We start from the raw sequence: 19,686 nt of genomic DNA on the forward strand, positions 1-19,686 counted from the left end.
TTAAAAGCATGCGGAACTTTCGCTCTGCATCGTTTTCCGTCGACCGACTAAACCGGAACACCAGTTACGTTTGTCATGTCAACAATGAAGTTACCGCGAGAATAAACACGCATTTCCGGATTTGACTTTCAGAATAAAACTTATTCAGACAATAATGCCTTATGAACGTATGTACAGGTGTTTTAAATACAAAACCCAATAACAACACTAAATTGGTAGTGTATTTTAAAAGTAAATTGCAAAGTAATTTTCTCACAAATGTAAATTACTCAGAATAACATATGCGTTTTTAATATGAGTTGAAAGAAATGTACTTCCGGTAGTAGTGTTGCTAACTTGACGACGTCACACGCTGTCGACACGGGGAGCTGCATCACAGTGTATTGTGTGTACAGCTGAGATTAATGTAAAGTTCTCCAGGTTTACATATATATTAACATGGTGGGGAAAATCAAACATGTCCGGCAGAAGCTCCACCAGGAGGCCGTGAAGCTGCACCCACAGTCCGTGTTATCACCGCCGAGTCTGGCGGTAGAGAGACCCGCTGCTGCTGCTGCGGAGCCACACAAAACAAGTACTCCACTGCTGGGGAATAACAAGAACAACGCCAGACAGGTCTGTTGTGAGAACTACTCGACAAATACGTAAAATAATACATGTAGTCAACATGTTTTAGCCCAGCAAATAAGAGTAAAACCGTGAGAAAAACACGTCTTTGTTATGAATGGATTTCTTGGTTCCATTATCGGACAATTATGTTAATCGGTTAGCTTTATTTTTAAATGCTCTTCTTTTTAAAACAATTAAGGTCAATCAAATGTAATTCAAAAACAAACAAAATATGTAATGAAAACAACAGACCCCTATGTACGGATTTGAATCAGGACTATGATGCTGAGATGATGCATTCAATGACTCAGAATCAGAATTCCTTAATTCGTCCCATAGAGGGGACAACTACATTGTTACAACAAAAGATAAAGATAAAGGCATGCACATTAAAAAAAAAAAAAAAAATTGCTCAGAGTGTCTTACAGAATCCTGTTAAAGTATTCAAATTGTCTAAGTAAGGAGGCAGCCAGTAATAATCATAATAATAATTATACTCATTGATTTATTTTGTGAACTTCCACAGGCCCTGGGACAGAGCTCCTTCCCCTCTGGGATCTTCTCCGGCACTCACATATCTCCAGAGGCCCTGGTACAGACTCTGAAGCTAGAAGAAGCTCCACATGTACCAGAACCAGCTCAAGCACCTGCCAAGACAGGTAAGACTTACAAAAGATAAGGAATGGATAAAAGAAAAAAGAACCTTGAGTGTGACAGGTCACCGTTACTCGCCAAGCGTAGCAGGACTCAGGAGTGAGATAAATAAATCTGATTGATGTGATCACACCACATTCTGAAGATGTGCTTACATTCTCTGGCCACTAGATGGTGCATCAGGCTTGTGATTGTCCCCCGCTTCATCAGCACCGCCCAGACTCTAGAAAAAACATTTTGGGAGGTATTTTCTGTGTCACTTGGATCATCTCCTTCCAGCTCTGCAACAGAAACCTGTTTGGAGATGATCCAAAGGATGCAGAGCTGAGTCTGACGGAGGGAGGGGGGGAGGATGGAGGTGGGCGTAGTTGCTACGCACGCCGTGCTGCATGAAGCCTCAGCAGACAACGGGCCCGCTGCTATTTATAGAGCAGCAGGGTGTAAATTTAGCTCATGCATGAAATCACGGTTTAGCTGCATCAGTGGAAGACTGAGGCTGCGGCTGTCTCTCTTTATTGATGGGACCAGGTTCAATGCAAAGAATGGACTATTAGGAAGTCCTTGAATGCATCACACTGAACATCATTTTCCATAGTAATGATTCTATTTGCTCACACATTATTATTAATCCATATTTCGATAACATTATAATACATTTTGCAGCCTTAGATCGTGATGTATTGATGCCTGGACCCATTAACCAATCATTAAAACAGAGCCGACAAGCTAGCCAATCAGAGCAGACTGGGCTCTGGTTTCAGACAGAGGGTGAAAAGAGGTGCTGCAGCACAGGCAGTATGAGAAGCTTTTTGAACATTAAAGCACTAATTACAAATAGAAACCTGCGTATAAAAATGCGCATAACAGTGCATTCCTTAAGCATACACTTCTCTCTGAGGTGGTGTTAGAATATAAGATCAGTGTATCTGAGCCCCCTGACAAAGCGCTCGGTGTGCAGTCTTATTAGCGGTGTCGTATCACTAACGGACCCCTGAGGGAAGACCCCCTGCTCCTCTTTATTCTGAGGTCAGCTCTCTAAAGACTCTCCTCTACCCTGCTTCTCAGGACCATTTCCTTCTCCTCTCCTCCATGTTCATCATCATTCCACCTTTCAACACGCCCATGTTTCTCCTCATTTCATTTGAACACCCGTCTGTTGTTTTTCCCCTCTTTGGTTCAAGGCTGATGGGCCAATTATCCCGTAATGGAAGCAATGTTTACTACAGTGCTTATTAAATGACATTATACTCCTATGAAATGCACAGAATACCATATACATTTTGAGTAAGATGCTACAGAAAACCCTTCAGATGTGTTTTATCAGTTTTTATATCTATATTGGTGTTTATGCATGGGCTCCAGCTGTCATATTGTCAGTGTTCATCAGAGCATGAGGACATATAGGCGGACAGGAGGCTTGTGATTGGCTGGCGGTATGATGGCTCCCCGCCTCCCTGAAACTCAAAAGTCATGACATTCACGCCTCATTGGGAAGCACTCTGCAGTCATATGTCTCTGTCAAACACCAGGATGGATTATTACTGCTGCGTTAGAGCGCCAACAGCATTTAAGTCACAGTGATATTCAATTATATATTTTTTATATCAGATTTCTTCATTTAAATTTGGATTTCATTTCATTACAGTATAGTGAGATTAAGGGCACTCTGACACTGAGAATATATAAAAAGGTTTATTGTCATATTAATTAGTGCCCTAAAAAATAAATAATGGTGCAAGTAAGGTGCAGGAATTAGAATAATACAAATGTAAGATTTAAAAATAAATACTGTAATACTTATTATCACTATATATAGTTCACATATAAATATATATATATATTATTACACCTCGCCATATTTGATTCTACTGCACAGTATTTATTATCTAATCTGTTTTATCTTTTTTATGTTCCACGTATATATATTGATTTTTCCTGCAACTTATGGCACGTCGTATTATTATCTTTACTTTGATTTGAAATGATGTTAAGTGTTTTGTGTGTTGCATTGTTGGAAGACCTTCCATCTTCTCAGTGTCTAAACACACCCTCTCTGCCCACCTTTAGAGCTGTCAGTCCAGTATTGTGAGCAGGGTGTATGGGCAGTACAGGGGTGGGGGTGGGGGGGGGGTGGATGTGGGTGTGGGTAATCACAGCTATCCATTTCATCTAACAGAGGGAAGACGATGCTCCCAGTGGGAACGGTGTGGTGGTAAAGCACCCCCACCCACTCACGGGAGATTAGATTTCTCCACCTCGACCCACATTGTAGTCAGCACTACAGATGCCTATCTTTGCCTGTTCTCTGACTGCAAACAGCAGCAGGAACACAGGGGGGGCAGATAAAGGCCTGCCAGGGTCTCCGGAGATAGCGGGCCTGTCTGAACACACAGCTGGAGAACATTTCCTCCAAAAATTCGTACCATAACCCAAACCCTGAATGTAGCTCATCAGAGGAACCTTCTGTATTCCTTCTTTTGGTCGAGCTGATTATTGGAGACATAGGTGAGCGTCTGTCGGCCATGTTTTTGCCCCCTGTCCCCCACCGGTCTACTTTTTCCAACAACCTTTGCCAGCGTAAACTAAATCTGAAGACGCATTTGATGTCAGATTGACAGAAAGCACGCATTTTTGGGGGAATAATAATGATAAAAACCGCATCAGAAACAGTAAAAAAAAGTTCAGTTAGGAAAAAAATGAACAAACCGTATATATATTTTATACGCGGTGAAATAAGGCAGTTTTCTACCGATGCTAGGTGTTGAAGTCGGTCTAAATGGGATCGATAGTCCAGCGCAGAGCGTTCCCATCACACCCTGCTCCGCTCATTGAAATGACACGCGGCCTGTGAGCTGCCTCTGACCTCTGACCCCGATCGATGGATAGGAACACGGCCAGCCAACACATCACATTACTTACTTAACATGGCATTCAATAAAGAGGAAAAGTAAAGCAACCAAAACAGATATTTGATCAATAAAACCCAGATATATTTTATTAAGACGGTGGTGATTTGTATTCATTCTTTCAGAGACGTATAGGACATAATCAAATATTATAGACTGCTATTGATCAATCTATACATATATCGAACTCCAGATTGTGTAAAGAGATCACTCAGAGAGGGGGGGGGGGGGCGAGGAGTGGCGGCTTTATTCCTCTCACCTTTGATGTGTCCTTAACTCATTTATAAATTTATTTAATTATCAGGTTTACCCGATGCAGTGGGGTTTGGTGTGACCTGTCGTGTGTGTGTGTGTGTGTGTGTGTGTGTGTGTGTGTGTGTTTCACAGGCCAAGAAGACAAGAAACTCAAGACAAAGAAGGAGAAGATGAAGGAGAGGAGGGATCGATGGATGAACAGTGAGTTTCTATCGGCACTAATATGAATACACACATATTTAACAATGATATTTTATTGTCAGATCAAGGATTTCATTGATGTCTATTGTTGGCCAGTTGAAGAATGAGTGACCTGATGAGTGAGTTTGGGGCTTTTTGCTCCATGTTTGGGTCAGTCTGTATTTAGATTTGAATTCCTCACCGCGCCGCCATGTCCCATAATCACCATCAGGCCTGAAACCCAACCTTGTGCTGAGCCAATCAATTCCCGAGTAACACAACACGTATCCTGTTCTGGCGTCTAATTAGGTGCTAATGGCCGCGAGGCTCGATGCCGCTGAAACCCAAGGCTGACAGTTTTCAGGAATTAGAAGAAAATTTGAAAGAAATCTGACCTGTTTTCAGATAATGGAGGGCAGAGTCTGATCCGAGTGCGTTCTGAGAGACTGATAGCAGTGTTCAGGCTTGAAGCTCCTGATTGGAAACGGACCTTTTTCGTTTTTTCGAACATGTTTTTCTTATTTCCATGTATTGTGAGTTGTATTGTGTGGCTCAGCATGTCCCTCTCTGCCTCCTCTCAGAGATCAGCTCCATCAAACTGGCGAAGGAGAAGCAGGCGTTGGAGGCCCGGCGGCAGGCCACGCCGGTGGTGGGGGACATGAGGCCGCTGGCCGACGCCCTGCCGGAGCTCTTTGAACTCATCGGGCCCTCCACCACGGCCCCCGCAGCGCGCCGCAAGAGCCGGAAAAACAAAGTGTAAGTGCCAAGGTGACCTCTCTGGAAGGCACCCAGCGTGGTGCTCCGTAATTATCACATTTCCCCTGTCCTTGAGAAGAGAACCAGTCGCAGATACTGCCAGACGTTTAATCAACACACATGATTTAGATTAAAGGACGCAGTGAGTGTTGAGCGCCGTGATCACACATCCTCCATGTGGATGGTGCGGAGGTGCCCACACGACTCACAGGCTCTATTTAGTAGCTGCCCACTGATCCTAATTCTAGGATGGGTAAAATAGAGACTACATTTCATTGTAACCGGTGCCAATCTGTGTGACGTTTAGAAGAATATTAAACTTCTTCCATTTCCATCACTAGACGTCTTGAGTTGAAATTGTTTTCTGTGTGTTTCCTCCAGGCCGGTGAAGAGGCCTGAGCCGACAGATTTCAGCCAGATGAAACAGTCACAGAAACGCCGATTCCTGTGAGCGCATTTCCTCATCAATATTATTCATATTACATGTATCGGCCTCTCCTCCACACAGCTGAACACGTGTGTGTGTCTTTTTTAGGGAAACGGAGAGCAGCCGGTTCGACAGCGCAGTGAAGACGCTCTCCGCCAAGATGAACCCTCTGGCGGATATCGGGGAGCAGCTGAGGAAGAGGATGAGGCAGGAGGAAGAGCAGGGGCCCAGCTAACAGCAGCTCCTCCACAGACACTCATCTACAGACGCCCCCTTTCCCTGACTGAATCATGCTCCACACAGAGGTGAAGACGAAGTGTAGTATTTGTACTTCACTCCTCCTCTTCAGTAATAAACCGTTAACTCTGAGCCTCTGTGTGTTTTCTGCTACACTTCATTTGTATTGGCTCCCAGCATCATTTACAAACATATGCTTTGTTTCTGTCCACCCACACACTCATCACTCTGATAGTGACTATAAGATCAGAGTGACTCATCAGTAATAACCATAGCAACTGCACTGATCTATGTAAATGTGCAGAACATCCACGTGTTGGGAGATGTGGGGCCATCTTTCATATTTAATCAAAACACCTCTGTATTTGACTTTTCACTTAATCATACGATACCATGCCATGAAAACAATTCTCATGATGTTTTTCAAATTGTGTTTGATGAAGTTTGTAATAGCTGAAACTCAAGTACTGTGAATAAGTACACCTGAGGTACTTGAGTAAATACATGTTATGCTAATACATGCTTCTACTCCACTATCATTTGGAAGGTAATGTTGTAGTTTTTCAATTAAGTTACTTACAGTTTTTTAATGACAGATTATTACCTAATACAAATCCTCCGCCAACATGGCCTCCGTTTATTTACTAGTTGTTGCAAAGTGTCTTTTAGTACTTAAAAGGCGCTATATAGATAACATGTAATAATGATATATCATTTTGCCACTTTCTTGAGAAGTTATTTAGACCAGGAGCAGCGGACGAAGCTTTAATCTGCATATGTTTGGCTGAAAGTCCGTAACCAGCAGAGCAGGGGAAGACAAAAGCTTCAGCAACGGCTCACAAAAAGATACTCCAGTATATCTGCATGTAGAAGTATGTAAGTAGTATCCTAAAAAATGTGCTTTACTGTGATTGTTATACATATTGTGTAATTAAAAGTAGAATGTTCCCTTTGAAATGTAGTAGAAGTAACCGGAGTACATGTAAATAAAGCAGGCGTTTGTAAGTCCTTAAATGTGATGGGTTCCAGTTTATCTTGTCTTCTTCACCATGCATGTTAGAAAATATGTAAGTGAGCAAAGAAAAGTCTGATCAATACTCCGCGCAGCCATTAGGACTCATTAATAATGAACGAGCACAGTGTCAAATGAAAGTAATCAGAGATTGTTTTAATAAATTCCTCTGCAGATGTTTGACCTCCCCTCTCGGACAGGTACGGACACATCCACAGGTTCTGAGTGACATGTTGTGTCATGTGGCCGTCATAACTCCTTCATAGAGAGAGACCTGACAGTGTGTGTCGTCACCGGCTGATCCTCAGACACACACAGGAAGAAGAGGATTAAAGTCAGTGGTGGAAGGTAACTAAGTATATTTACTCAAGTACTATTTTGACATAATTTTACTTGAGTATTTCCATTTACTTTATACTCCTACTCCGTTACATTTCAGAGGCAAATATTATACTTTTCACTGTATTTTAACACTCACTATGTACATTAAAAACACATATAAGCTGATGTGGTATAATGCAATACTGTAGTACTAATTTACACATGTTTTATTTTTAAAGTATCCAAATTGCTCGCCAACTACAACACTATTATTGTTAGTTATTACTAGTATTGTTATTATGTTGCATTGTTGGAGAAGCCTGTGACATAAGATTTTCAACAACATAATTACTCTGTAGCTATGTCAGTTTGACAATAAAGTACCTTGAACCTTGAACACTAAAATGCTCTTACATTTATAGAAAACTGAGAAAATATAAGCATAATAATATAATACTGCAAAAATATCCATTCTACATAACGAATACTTTTGATACTCGAAGTACATTAAGCTGATAATACTTGTGTACTTCATATTATTGTGAAATGGGTCATTGTGCAGAATGAGTTCTTTTACTGTTTGTACTATTTTTACTAAGTAACATTTTTGGGATCAGGACTTTTACTTGTAATGGAGTACTTTAAGACGATAGTATTTGTACTTTCACTTGAGCAAAAATATCTAGATGGAGTTCTATATCCAACACTGATTAAAGTCTTATGACAGTTGGATGACATGAGAAGAAGATGGGTGGAAATCACATGTCATCTGCACAGGGGAACCATATTACCATGTATTGATATGTAATGTCAGTATGTTGGCTTTAAATGAGTGCATGAGTTACAGGAACTGTTGTTAGAAATCATTACATCTGCAAAATGACTCGTAGATAAAGTTGTGGGGGGAAAAACTAATTTACAGCTAAATGTATTTTCTTATCACATATCTTATCATATATACACTTCCTCCGCTGTTTCATAGGTACAGTTGTTAAGATTATTATTCAACATTATGTTACATTAATTAATTAGCAAGCGTAATTCATTTGAGAGCTCATTAAGTAATGCATGAATACATTACAGGTTTCTCTTATACAATCCTTTATTTGGAAGTCCCAGTGAACTAAATATGTTCCTGTTGCAGGACAACTTTAAATGATGCATATGATGAGCCACACAAGTTATTTTAATGAATTGTATCTTATTACCTGAGCTATGAATGGAGCGAGTAAAGAGTTGGGACCTTTGTGTGTGTTCCTTGTTGAACATGTCCACTGTTATCTGACTCCAGATCAGCTGCAGCTCACTCACATATTTCTCTACATGACTCATTCATATCTGCTGGCATCTGCCATTATTTCCACTCTGTGTTTTCTCAGATCAACAGATGCTTAGACAGTGAGAATCCTGCCTCTGCCTCCTGAGTGCTGCACAGGTGATGAAGCAGAGGAGACTCTGCTGCAGGGCTTCCTCGCTCCTGCTTTAAAACACAGTGTGACTTAATGAGTCACCGTGCACTCAGATTAACCTGAGAGCGTCCCGGTGATTGTCTGACAGCATTATAGGTTTTCACAGTTTTAGATTTTTTTTAGGCTTTAGGCCCCAACATATTAAATTAAAGAGGCGAGCACACGTTAAAAATAACCAACAAGTACATTGAAAGTCTTCATCACCTCTTTAATAAATCAGTGCAGAGGTGGTAAAAATGTGACGTGATTGACCTTTTTTCTTAGATTCCCCCCCCTCTGCAGCCACATCTCCCTAAGGCCTCATCCATCCATTCACCAGACTTTCTCCATTTCCCCCCATGGACCCTCACATCTACACCTGTCCCCCCTTCCTCTGCAGCCTGCAGGTACAGAGCAATTACCTGCATCCTCATACTGCTGCAAAACATTTATATATGATGCTATATTTTAATCTGTAACCATACTCCTTTCTCTTATATCTCATCATGTGCTCTTTACATTTATGTAATACTTTTTATTCTATCATTTTTATCTTAATTTATAATTGTATAACTCTGTCTGATGTAAAACCTACATATGAATAATATGACTGCAACATAAATGGTGGTGGTATCATCATATAATATTTACATACTGTACATATATTTTAGGAAGAGATGTGATTTAAAAAAATGTCTAATAAAGTAATTTCCTTCGTATATTTCTCATTAGAAAATTAACTAGAGCTTTTTAGTAGTGCTGATGTATAAATCCAGTGCTACACATGGCGAGTAAAAACAGTGTATCTGTCACTGTACAGGCTTTGTGTCCAATCAGTGTGTGTGCTAGTGCGTAATGCGCCCATGTGGCCTCATTTTCCTGCGCCCACCTCTTTCCTCCGGTCCAATAGGAGCAGGCATCTTTTGGAGCACCAGGAGAGCCCCGTCCCTGGCTCATACTGCCCGGTGATTCCTCCCTCTCTCTCCCGCAGTGTGTGGAGCCCGGAGCCGCAGCATCACTGCACCAGGAGGGTACCTTCAGTCGGATACTCTGATTGACAGCACCGGTACACAGACCGTAAGTACCCGTTAATGGGTCAATTTCATACATAACATGTTTTACCTGCACCACTGTCTTTGCCCACTCAAAACTCCATTAGGAAATGTGCCCATTTAAATGTTCTTCATGTAAGCGATTAAGTACATGGCTCATTAAACACAACTCAGTCTTTTTTTGGACAAATGAAGCACTCTGAATAATACGGCATGTGTATGAGGTGAAAAGCAGTGGTAATGCCTGTTTAATTCCGACTTCGTTACCAAGCTAACGTTTTACTACAGCGCAGTCCGCTGCATTTCGCGGCATTAAAACAGGTGATAGCTTCAACAGGCATCTTGGTGTATTATTGGACATAATGCTTTAATATGTTTTAACCATACGCCGAATTAAATGGTTAGTCCGAATGAATAGCATAGGATATACAATTGATTAATATAAAAGCAACATGGCTGATTGTTACGTTTTCCTTTAAATTAATAGTTTCCTCGGTTAACTTTGGCGAGCTTTTCTCTTGACGTGAGCAAACGCGCAGCAAACACGACTCCTTAAATACCAACTAAAATCCGCAATATTAGAAGCATTTTCAATCATGTTATATTCGTGGATTAATCCTTTTATTTGACTAGATTAGCAAAATCTAATATGTTTATGGTAATACACATAAAACCAAATGTCAATATCCGAGATGCGCAATCTGCATTATGTCCTGTCCTCCATGAAAACATCTACATTTAATCTGGATTATTTTATCACCAAAATACCTATACATGAAATGATATAACAAGTTTAATAGTAAAAACAATTACAATTAGGTAAATAGGGTTTTGTTGGATCAAAAGGATAGTAAAAATTGCTTTTTTTATAGCAGTAAATGCAGTGAGGAGTGTTCAGGAATTAGCCATGGAACATCAATGCTTCTTTCATAGAGATGCTCATACACCATAGAGGATAAAGGCTTTATAGACACAGTGTTCAATAACCTGGCCTGCACCAAAAGGGTGTAAATCAAGTGGTTGTGATGCTCTTGAGATTAGCACACAGAAAACAGAGGAAATAGTTTTTGGCTCACCACCTGACTCTCATGAAGTATCATATAAAAGCTTCTAATTCTTGAAATAATTTCAAATTTAACCAGATGCAACAAATATCCCGAGCTGGACTCACAGCATGATCAGGGTCTCGCACCTGAAATCACACCTCGGTCCCATTGGCAGTTATTTTAGCTCTGAGCCTCACTTCCTGTTTCTGCAGGAAAAGTACAGCCCATATTTTCCAAAACATGTTTTCCACAGCGTGATCTGTGCAGCCCTTTGTTGCTGGCCCTGTCACCAGTGTGTATTAAAATTAACCCATAAGGCATACTGAAAAATAACTTAAATAATCAACAAGCAGTCATTTAAAAATACAGCCTAATGCACATAGAAGCAAATTGTAAATTGTCACACACACACTAGCATTATTTCAGCACCATGATGTTGTTAAATGTATAAATTCACAACTAAACATCCACTTCCTAGGAAACACATATTAAAATACTCGTACGAAGACAACGGAACAACACAACGCCTAATTGGGAGATTCATTTTGCGCTGCGATCACTTCTGGCCTCTGCATGGCTCGGCTCAACTTGCCTTGGGCTTTTTCTCTCTTGTCTTCCACTTAGCCTGCCTGCACAGAAATAGCAGTAAAATAGGCGTATGACAGAATGCAGTATTCAAAGTCAGTGAGTCAGTCAGTGGGCATCCTTAGCAAAAATGCTCCCATTCTGTTGTATGAGGGGTTGTCAATTTAGATTGTGCAATAAAAAGATAAAATATGATATATATATATATATATATACATGAGAAATTCAAGTAAAAAGGCTTTATCAAGTGGCTATTTCAGGTAGATATTTAGTTATAGAATATAATCACCATAAAACATGCTATATAGTCATTAAATGTTAATGTTTAAAGTGTAAAGAAATACAATATCGTATATTTCAACATATTCCTCAGGTTTTTCTTGATATTTTGAATAAGTGGATACATTCTTGCTTTATGCTTGTTGGAAATAAAGCCCCTAAGTCTTGAGAAAGTTGTAAACACTGCACATGATTTATAAAGTATTTATCAACCCCCTACTCTGGTCCACTGCAACATTTAGAGTATTGAAGTATCCAGCCTGTATAAAGGACCAGGAAGTGATATAATGTGTTTCTGTGCATATCAGACGTACTTGGTGACAGTCTCTCTCCGACTCAGCTTCTCTCTCAGGGATTAGCGGGGCAGTCTGGGCTCTTGGAAACATTTTGAAGACTGCCGAATCCTCTTTCAGACAATTACTGTGCCTCCAGCTTAACCCCCGTCTCACATCAGTCCTCTCCTCTCACCCCGCCCTGCTGGCACATCCATGTGGACGGATTGTTTCCTGAAGTCAAGCGTGGACACATTTCTTGGTATCATCACATCAATTTGTGCTCTTCTGTCCTCTTGAATCTCGCTGTGAGACATGAATATATCTGCCCGGTTTGTGCAGTGTGGATTTGACTGGATTGTTTCCAATTTTAGTACAACCCAAAGACTTGGGATATGGAAGTAGATACGGTCTTAGATTTTGGATGGACGATGATATTGTAACATGGCATAAGTGTTGTCTTTCGCTAGGTTTGCTTCACAACAAGTCATCATTTCTGAACTTACCAGAAGTTTTATAGACGTTTTGTTATTTTTCCATACCCAAGTAGTCATAGTCATTTATAAAGTATCTCTTTGTATGGCTACCAAACCTTAGGAGGCAGAGCGTTGACTCGTCCACCAATCGGAGGGTTTAATCCCTAGCCCCTGCAGTCAAAATGTACACGTTTTCAGCCCCTGCAAAGACTGGAAAATGCTAAATAAATGCATACGTCGCAATATCGACATCAAGGTGTTTGATCCACATATCGTGATATTTAATTCTTTCCATATCGCCCAGATAAATGGACGGGGAATAAAGTTAGTCGATGTGTGGACGAAGTGATCTAACCAATGTTTGTTCATCCACTGGGAGACACAGTTTGTTAATTTATTGGATAGAATATCACAGCAGCGCCTAATACAAGCTGGTAAATGCAGAGAATTATTCAATACAACTCCACCTCATGACTTAATAACAAATAAGTCTCTGATTTCCAAGCAGGAAGGCTTGGAAACACCGCTGCTCTTGTCCTATGTCCAACACCAGTCATTATTTCATTTAATCGTTTATTTGGCAGGGACAATGCACAATAATGAACACTTAAAACATTGAAATGTGTCAAGCGTAACAGTGCCAGATTTAGCTTTGAGCTAATTTCCATCACATAAAACATTTAAGAAAATTACATTTTACAAACATAGCAAATACAAAATACATGATATCCAAAAGAGCAAGAGCAGCATACACAAGTATTTATGACATGGTAATACAATACAATATAGCAGCAACGACATATAAAGTGCAAGAGAAGATACCCCTGTATTAAAGTGCATTTAGCGGTGTAACTAATGTCTTTAGGGATGTACAAGCTCTTTTATCTTCTGACAGCCTGCTCAAAGAGTCTAAAATGCTAAAACATCATTGACTGGTTTTAGTGTGACTGGAGGAATGCTGTTTGTTTTGGTTCATCATGACTCATTATGTTACCCATCACAAGGCAGAGTGATGGAGCCCTGCTGTATTTGAGTCAGTGCTGATATTAGATGTGTGTGGAGTGCTGATGGCAGATGGCTTAAAATCACACCGTCAGAGGCGGGAATGCGCTGTGAGGTTTGGAAATATGTTAAGCCCGTGTGATTGGATACATCAGCAGCAGTGAGGAGATGATGGAAGCCCCTGTGGACAGTGATGGAGGAGAGGCACACGGTGTGTATGGTATCAATGGATGGATTACTGAATAAGGAATACATGTTGACGGTTAAGGAGGACGGAACATATGTCTAGGATGGGAAGAAAAAAAAAAACACAGGTTGGAAGTGGAAAGAAAGAAAGGAACTTAATTTAAAGAATACACCACTTATTTATAATTGTACTTAATTGTAGTAAGTGATATTTCCCTTTTTGTCGCCACTTACATGTGTTACCAACGTCTTGATCCCTATCTGTAAATCTCCTTTCCTCCATCTTCAGCCCGTTTGTGTCGATACTAGTTCTGCTGCCTCAGGTTCTGAGACGCTGATGTGTGTTTTCCCAGAATCCTTCCTCGAGTCAGCGCTATTTCTTCTGCCTCCGTTCTAACTTGAATTTTCAACGGGGGTCAGCGTTGTCGTGTCGAGCTGCCGTCGACATACCTTTAAATATTTCATAGGTTGCCCCCCTTTGATGAAGCAGAGTGAGCGCCGGCCCTCATTAATGGCAGTCAGGCTATCAGAGGCCTGCTGAATCATTCATCGCTCCTCACCTGCTCTTCAATGCATCCACCGCGGATACACACTCACGCCACTGTGTGTGTGTGTGTGACTGCAGCATGTAATGGCAGTGTTAAAGTTTATGATCTGTGTTCAGATATTGGACGTGTTGATGATGTCATCACTCAAAGCCGGCCCAGCTCTACCAGTGTAAAAGCACCTTATTATTCCCTCAATGCACAACATGATTGAACTCTCATAATATATCTGCTGGGAATTGTCGATCAATACCAACTATTGAGCGAATCCTTGAGTCGATCTGGGACTTGTGGTTCACTCACTCATGCTGCACGGCTTTCTAGATTCCGTCATTCATTCATTAGTTCACTCATACTCATCCGTCTGCGCCTTGTGGCTATTAAACAGCTTCTCCACAGACTGAGCAGGATCACTTCCTGTCTGCAACTTTAAAATTGCAAAGCTGCAGTTAAAAAAAGTGTTTTTATTGGTAAACAATCTAACCAATCAGAGCGTGGATCACCTGACCCTTTCAGTGTAATCCACATACGTATGATGTTGTTTTGGGGGACAGATCAGTGTGTGTTAAGGGCAACAGATACCCTTTTCAGCTTGAGTTCTGGGCTGAGGATATTCTTCGTTAGGAGATTATTCAGATGTGAACATGAAGAACCTGTTTGCTTTCACGCAAATGTCCTTTGCAATAACAACCAATGTTATACGGAGTTGGAGAAGAGAACGCTGTGCAACCACATGCAGTGGACCTGAGGCGCTAACACTAGCGTAGAAATAGCATTGCCTATCATTAATGATTCCCGAACAACAAAATAAAAATGAACGTGCTGGAAGCTTAGGGGATTTGCTATAATAACTGCAATGAGCTGTCCCTCTATATATAGGCTTAACCTACTTCATTCCACAGTGGGATTGCCACAATAATTATAATGTTCATATGCTTTAGAAATACGTCTATTGTATGGATTTGAATCCCAAACAAGATACAAAACAGGCAGCGCTAGTAGGTAGCAAGTACCATGTTTCAACAGTCACACTATTAGATCAAAAGGAAGTCAAAGTTCAACAGAAGTATCTGAATCCAAGGCAAAGTGCAGTCCCTAGGAACGTTGACATTTAATGATCAAAAAAAGACTTTAGCTCCAACACTTGACTTGCAGGAAATGACTAAAACCTATTAAAAAAACAAATTAACTTTAAGTAGTTAATTGACTAGAAATCGTAAGTGTGTTTGTCAGATGCTAATTTGTGTGTAGGGATGCTGTACTGTTGAGCACATGTCAATTACTTTGTGATAATGGACTTCACAGCATCCTTTTGACCCAGGATGTGATCTTGTGCTGCTCTCATGTATTTAGAGAGGACTGTGTGTGCACTGGGTGGTCTGCCACTCGTCAGTCAGAGCCCCCGTCACTGAGCCCGTGGTCCTGTGTGTGACCGAGGGGGAGCAGAAAGACGCACAGAGTCAGCAGAGCACGAGGTGAACGCAGGACTCGGCTCTTACGCAACCACTGCAGACCGACTCCCCTTATGGCGTGATCAATGGTGACGAGACCAATGCAGCTGTGAGGAGTCTTCTGTGAGACGCGCAAGTTTGAGGATTCACCCAAACCGGATTTATCCCTTCTAAAAAGTGTTCTAAATCTAATGACGCCTCTGCAGAAGCACGTCAGCCGGCATCACATCACAGAGGATGCTCTATGCTTATTTTAGGAGGGGGGGTGGGGGCAGTGTGCACAGAGACAGTGCGTCAGACGGGGGGGGCCAGCAGGGGCCGCGCTGTGACTGGACCCCTGGGTGCTGCTGCTGGGACACAAGGTGACTTTGTGGAGCAGAGAGGAGTCACTGCCTTCAATGTGACAGCAGCATGGCTGTGATGTTTGCGCAAAGCATTGCATTGTGGGATATAATACATTTTAAAGTCAGTTAGCTCACTCTAGCCATAATATAGTGCTGGGATGATGCTTGTTGTATATGTGTTGAATGCATTCTAGTCATCCCAAAAACCACGTAGCATTTTGAAGCCCCGCACAATTTGGAAAAGAATAACTAACTTAGATTTCTTTGCTTAATTGATTGATTGATTCTGCAGCCATAATGCTCATATTGAATACATCACTTATGTGAGAGTGACCGATGAGAATGGATATGATGCTCCTGTGTGTAAGAGGAATATCAGAAAGCTGTTAGCTTAGCATAAAGAGATCAAAGATGTTCAGGACACGTGCACTTTGCAGGGTTTTGTGTTTACACTGTTGTATTAGAGAGTGTTTACCTGTGCACCAGGTGTTCCAGGGGGTCAGGGCCTCATTAGCGAACAAACAGATAATCTCTGTTCCACTTTGTGATGAATTTAATAAGCGTGTTTGGGGTGGAGAGGAAGCTGAGAGCAGTGGAGGGCTTTTTTTGCTGCGATGCATGTCCAATCGTAACTCTTCACTGGCGGTGAGGACTGGTGGCGCTGGAAGCAAAACAGCAGATCATTAGTTAGTGGTGATAAACTCTGCTCTCCTTACGTATTTATTATCCCCACCTGCTGTGTCCCTTTTAATATCAGAGCAAAAGCAGCTTCTAACGACTTCAATGGTAGTGTTAGCCGTCATACAGATACAGCTCTAAATATATCTCAAGGTTAATGAAAGATTATTGTGCGGCTTCCTCGAAAACTATAGGGAATAGCCATTTAAAAAACATTGAAATTGTGCCCAACAAGGTAATGTAGGTGAATCGGTGCTTCTGCTGCAATCTCTTTGATCCTTTTTGAAACTGTTATCCTAACAGCAGGTACTTTAGTTTCACTCATCCGGGCTTTTTTTACATCTCAGCAGGGAGTACAGTGTTTTTACAACCGACAGACCCCATGGAAACAGCCGTGACCACAACGGTTATCTTTTCATTTTTCTTGCGTATAAGTGAAAGTGAGTCACTGATCGATGTGTTGTAATGCTGAAGGTCGCAGGAATGTGACCCGTCCCCGTCCCCGTCCCCCTGGGGGCCCCCCCCTATACTTTCAATTTCATCTGGATGTCAATAAAGCATGGCAGTGAGAGTGGGAGAGTAAATGGCACACGGGTGATGTGTGAGCGTTAGGGTGTGCAGTTTGTGTGTCAGCAAAGTGTCCCCTCGGCCCGGACGCTTCCATCAAGACAGACATTTTCCAATACAGTAAGAGACAGGCCATCGAGCGGCCTCGGTGCCGCGTAACCCAACAACGCTCCGGGGACTCATCGAGCCGAGTGGCTGCGCGGATAAAAGCTCCGACATGAGGAAAAAACCCGAGAGGGGCCCGATAATGATACCTTTATTCTGAAGGATAACACACTCAATCAAATTAAATATCACCATCTACACAATTGTGTCTTATAAATATATTTCAAAATGATTCTTTAATAATTTAAAGTTCCATATATTTAACTCTAACAAGGGTTGGGGTTAGAGTTAGCGCATTGAGATGCTCTGACGGAGGAGTTACAAATATATCATATAATATAAACCAAAAATATTTACTGTGTCTAAAATATATTGGAATCAAACTATAAAAAAGTGATTTGAAATCAATGCATATCAACATGACCTTCATAGCTGCTACATACTGAACATTCACTGCTGCTGCTTATATCATATTATGTTTTATGCTCCTATTAAAAATAAATGTACTATTAATTGAAATGAAACACTTAATGGTTGTCCCTCTAAAATGTGAGGATTTGTTTGTTTATTCCCATTTATTTCTATTATAAATGGAATTGTGTGGATATTTTAGTTAACGAAAAGATATTATGAAAGAAAGAAATACGTAAAAAAGTTAATTTATCGAGAACATCTTCTTAAAAAAGGAGAAAAACTAAGTGTACAACCCTGCATGATTTCCTTCAGCACCAACAATAGTAAGATCGTCATCATCATCATCATCATGCCTGCACGCTCTGGGGTTGTGAGTTGGCTCTTTGACCCGTAGTTTTGGTCGACAGTATCTCGGGCCGGGGAAATAATTGCTATCATTTAACCTTCCACACACTTGAATCACAGAAACAGCTACAAGAGTGCTGAGATCAGATCAGATGAGCTCTCCTTGAATAAAAATAGCACGGCCGACAGCGGAGCACAATTCAGAGGAGGGAAACTCTGAGAAGACGAAGATGAAGATGAGTCAAGGTGAAAATGAAAGCTGAGCCTTTTGAGAATGTAATGTTTCTTATCTTTTCATACAGGAAGATCTTCAGAAAACAAACATTTTTTACAAATTGTCTTTGCTGTAGGTCGACCAAAACATGCAATATGAATATAGTAACTTTGCATTGGACAATTGTAATAGGCATTTATTTATTTTTTAGACCAAAACATATATTCAGTGCTAATTGCTAGCAGTCTGGTAGCAACACCGATTGGTGTACAGCCCATTGAATAGGGATTATGTTCCATAGTAGTGTTTTCACAGATGATGGGTATTTGTTCAGACTTCACACACTTGGTGCCTCTTTAAGGAAGTTCAGTTGAAGAGCATGTTGTGTCCTCATGGGAAGGTGAGGAAGTTGTAGAGGTGACACTAACACACTGCAGCAGCAATCCACTGCAAGGTTTGAATAAATAAGAGATCTAATTCATCAGTGATGTGTGTGTCCTCTCCGAATTCGTCATTTGTACGTAATGCCCCTCTTTTGAGAGTATCCAAGAAAACAGATCAGGTTTTGGGGGGTGAAACTCTGTCTGTCTCGGCGGACCCCTCCCCCACAGTACGGCGTATATTATGGGATTTACTGCATTGTCCTCTTCATGTGCTGATCTGTGATGAAATATTCCCCACTGTAAATGTGTATGGGCCATTGAAAAGACAGCGTTCCTAAATACATTCATCAATGGATACATTAGTAATATCAAGAGGCTCTTTCATAGACGTTTGGCTCCATTGGAAACCGTTTTTTTTGATCAAGGTGACCTCGAGGGGGTTGAAACGCTGACTTTGGCTTTCCAACCAGCACGTCCCCCTGTCAGGCCCCTAAACTGCCCCACCCCCATCGCCATCCCTCCAACCCCCCGTGATAAAACTGCGTCTTATACCCTCTCTGAAAAATATGCAAATGCGTGAAAGTAGGTTACAGACATCCCCCGTGTTTGCTTCTCTTGCGTCTGTGCAGTGGGGTTTGGAAGAAGGGGAGAAGCGTTCATCCTTCAGCCTCCGGGCCGCTGGTCCTCCGTTCTCCCGCACGCGTCCCATCACATTCAGAGCTCTGATTCCCTGACCGCGTGGCCGTTAAGACCTCGCTGACTCGGAGTACATGTCAGGGAGAGTCCTGTCACCCACATTCTATGATCCCTCATCCCATCTATTGCTTCTTCTCTTCAGATTTATTGAACCATCCCCTCAGTTTTCATCCATGATGCATTTAAAGACCTAATGAACCAGGATACATCAGGATCGTTTGCTCTGGCCTTGACCACGTAC

The 19,686-nt window shown here is 41.4% G+C and overlaps 2 protein-coding genes across 2 annotated transcripts in view; both read left to right on the plus strand.

The window, feature by feature from the left end:
• Positions 1–341: 341 nt before the first annotated feature.
• fam207a (family with sequence similarity 207 member A) lies at positions 342–6,542 on the plus strand. Its single transcript, XM_034151147.1, has 6 exons — positions 342–615; positions 1,136–1,268; positions 4,557–4,625; positions 5,186–5,360; positions 5,742–5,807; positions 5,896–6,542. Exons 1-6 carry the CDS (start codon positions 439–441, stop codon positions 6,020–6,022), a joined length of 747 nt encoding a protein of 248 aa, XP_034007038.1. The 5' UTR covers positions 342–438; the 3' UTR covers positions 6,023–6,542.
• A 2,563-nt stretch (positions 6,543–9,105) lies between these two features.
• The window catches only part of LOC117498930 (double-stranded RNA-specific editase 1-like), a 28,394-nt gene continuing 17,813 nt past the window's right edge, over positions 9,106–19,686 (plus strand). The window contains exons 1-2 of the mRNA XM_034151124.1: positions 9,106–9,212; positions 9,716–9,882. The gene's annotated coding sequence lies outside the window, so the exon portion shown is untranslated. The remainder of the gene's footprint in view (positions 9,213–9,715; positions 9,883–19,686) is intronic.

Source organism: Trematomus bernacchii, unplaced genomic scaffold (genome assembly GCF_902827165.1).
Source record: "Trematomus bernacchii unplaced genomic scaffold, fTreBer1.1, whole genome shotgun sequence".
Classification (NCBI taxonomy): Eukaryota; Metazoa; Chordata; class Actinopteri; order Perciformes; family Nototheniidae; genus Trematomus; species Trematomus bernacchii.

Excerpts from the sequence above, each read along its gene's own strand:
- fam207a (XM_034151147.1), top strand. The coding sequence starts at position 439 with ATGGTGGGGAAAATCAAACATGTCCGGCAGAAGCTCCACCAGGAGGCC. Across the intron at positions 616-1,135 it reads ACAAGAACAACGCCAGACAG|GCCCTGGGACAGAGCTCCTT; the intron begins GTCTGTTGTGAG and ends GAACTTCCACAG. Across the intron at positions 4,626-5,185 it reads GAGGGATCGATGGATGAACA|AGATCAGCTCCATCAAACTG; the intron begins GTGAGTTTCTAT and ends GCCTCCTCTCAG.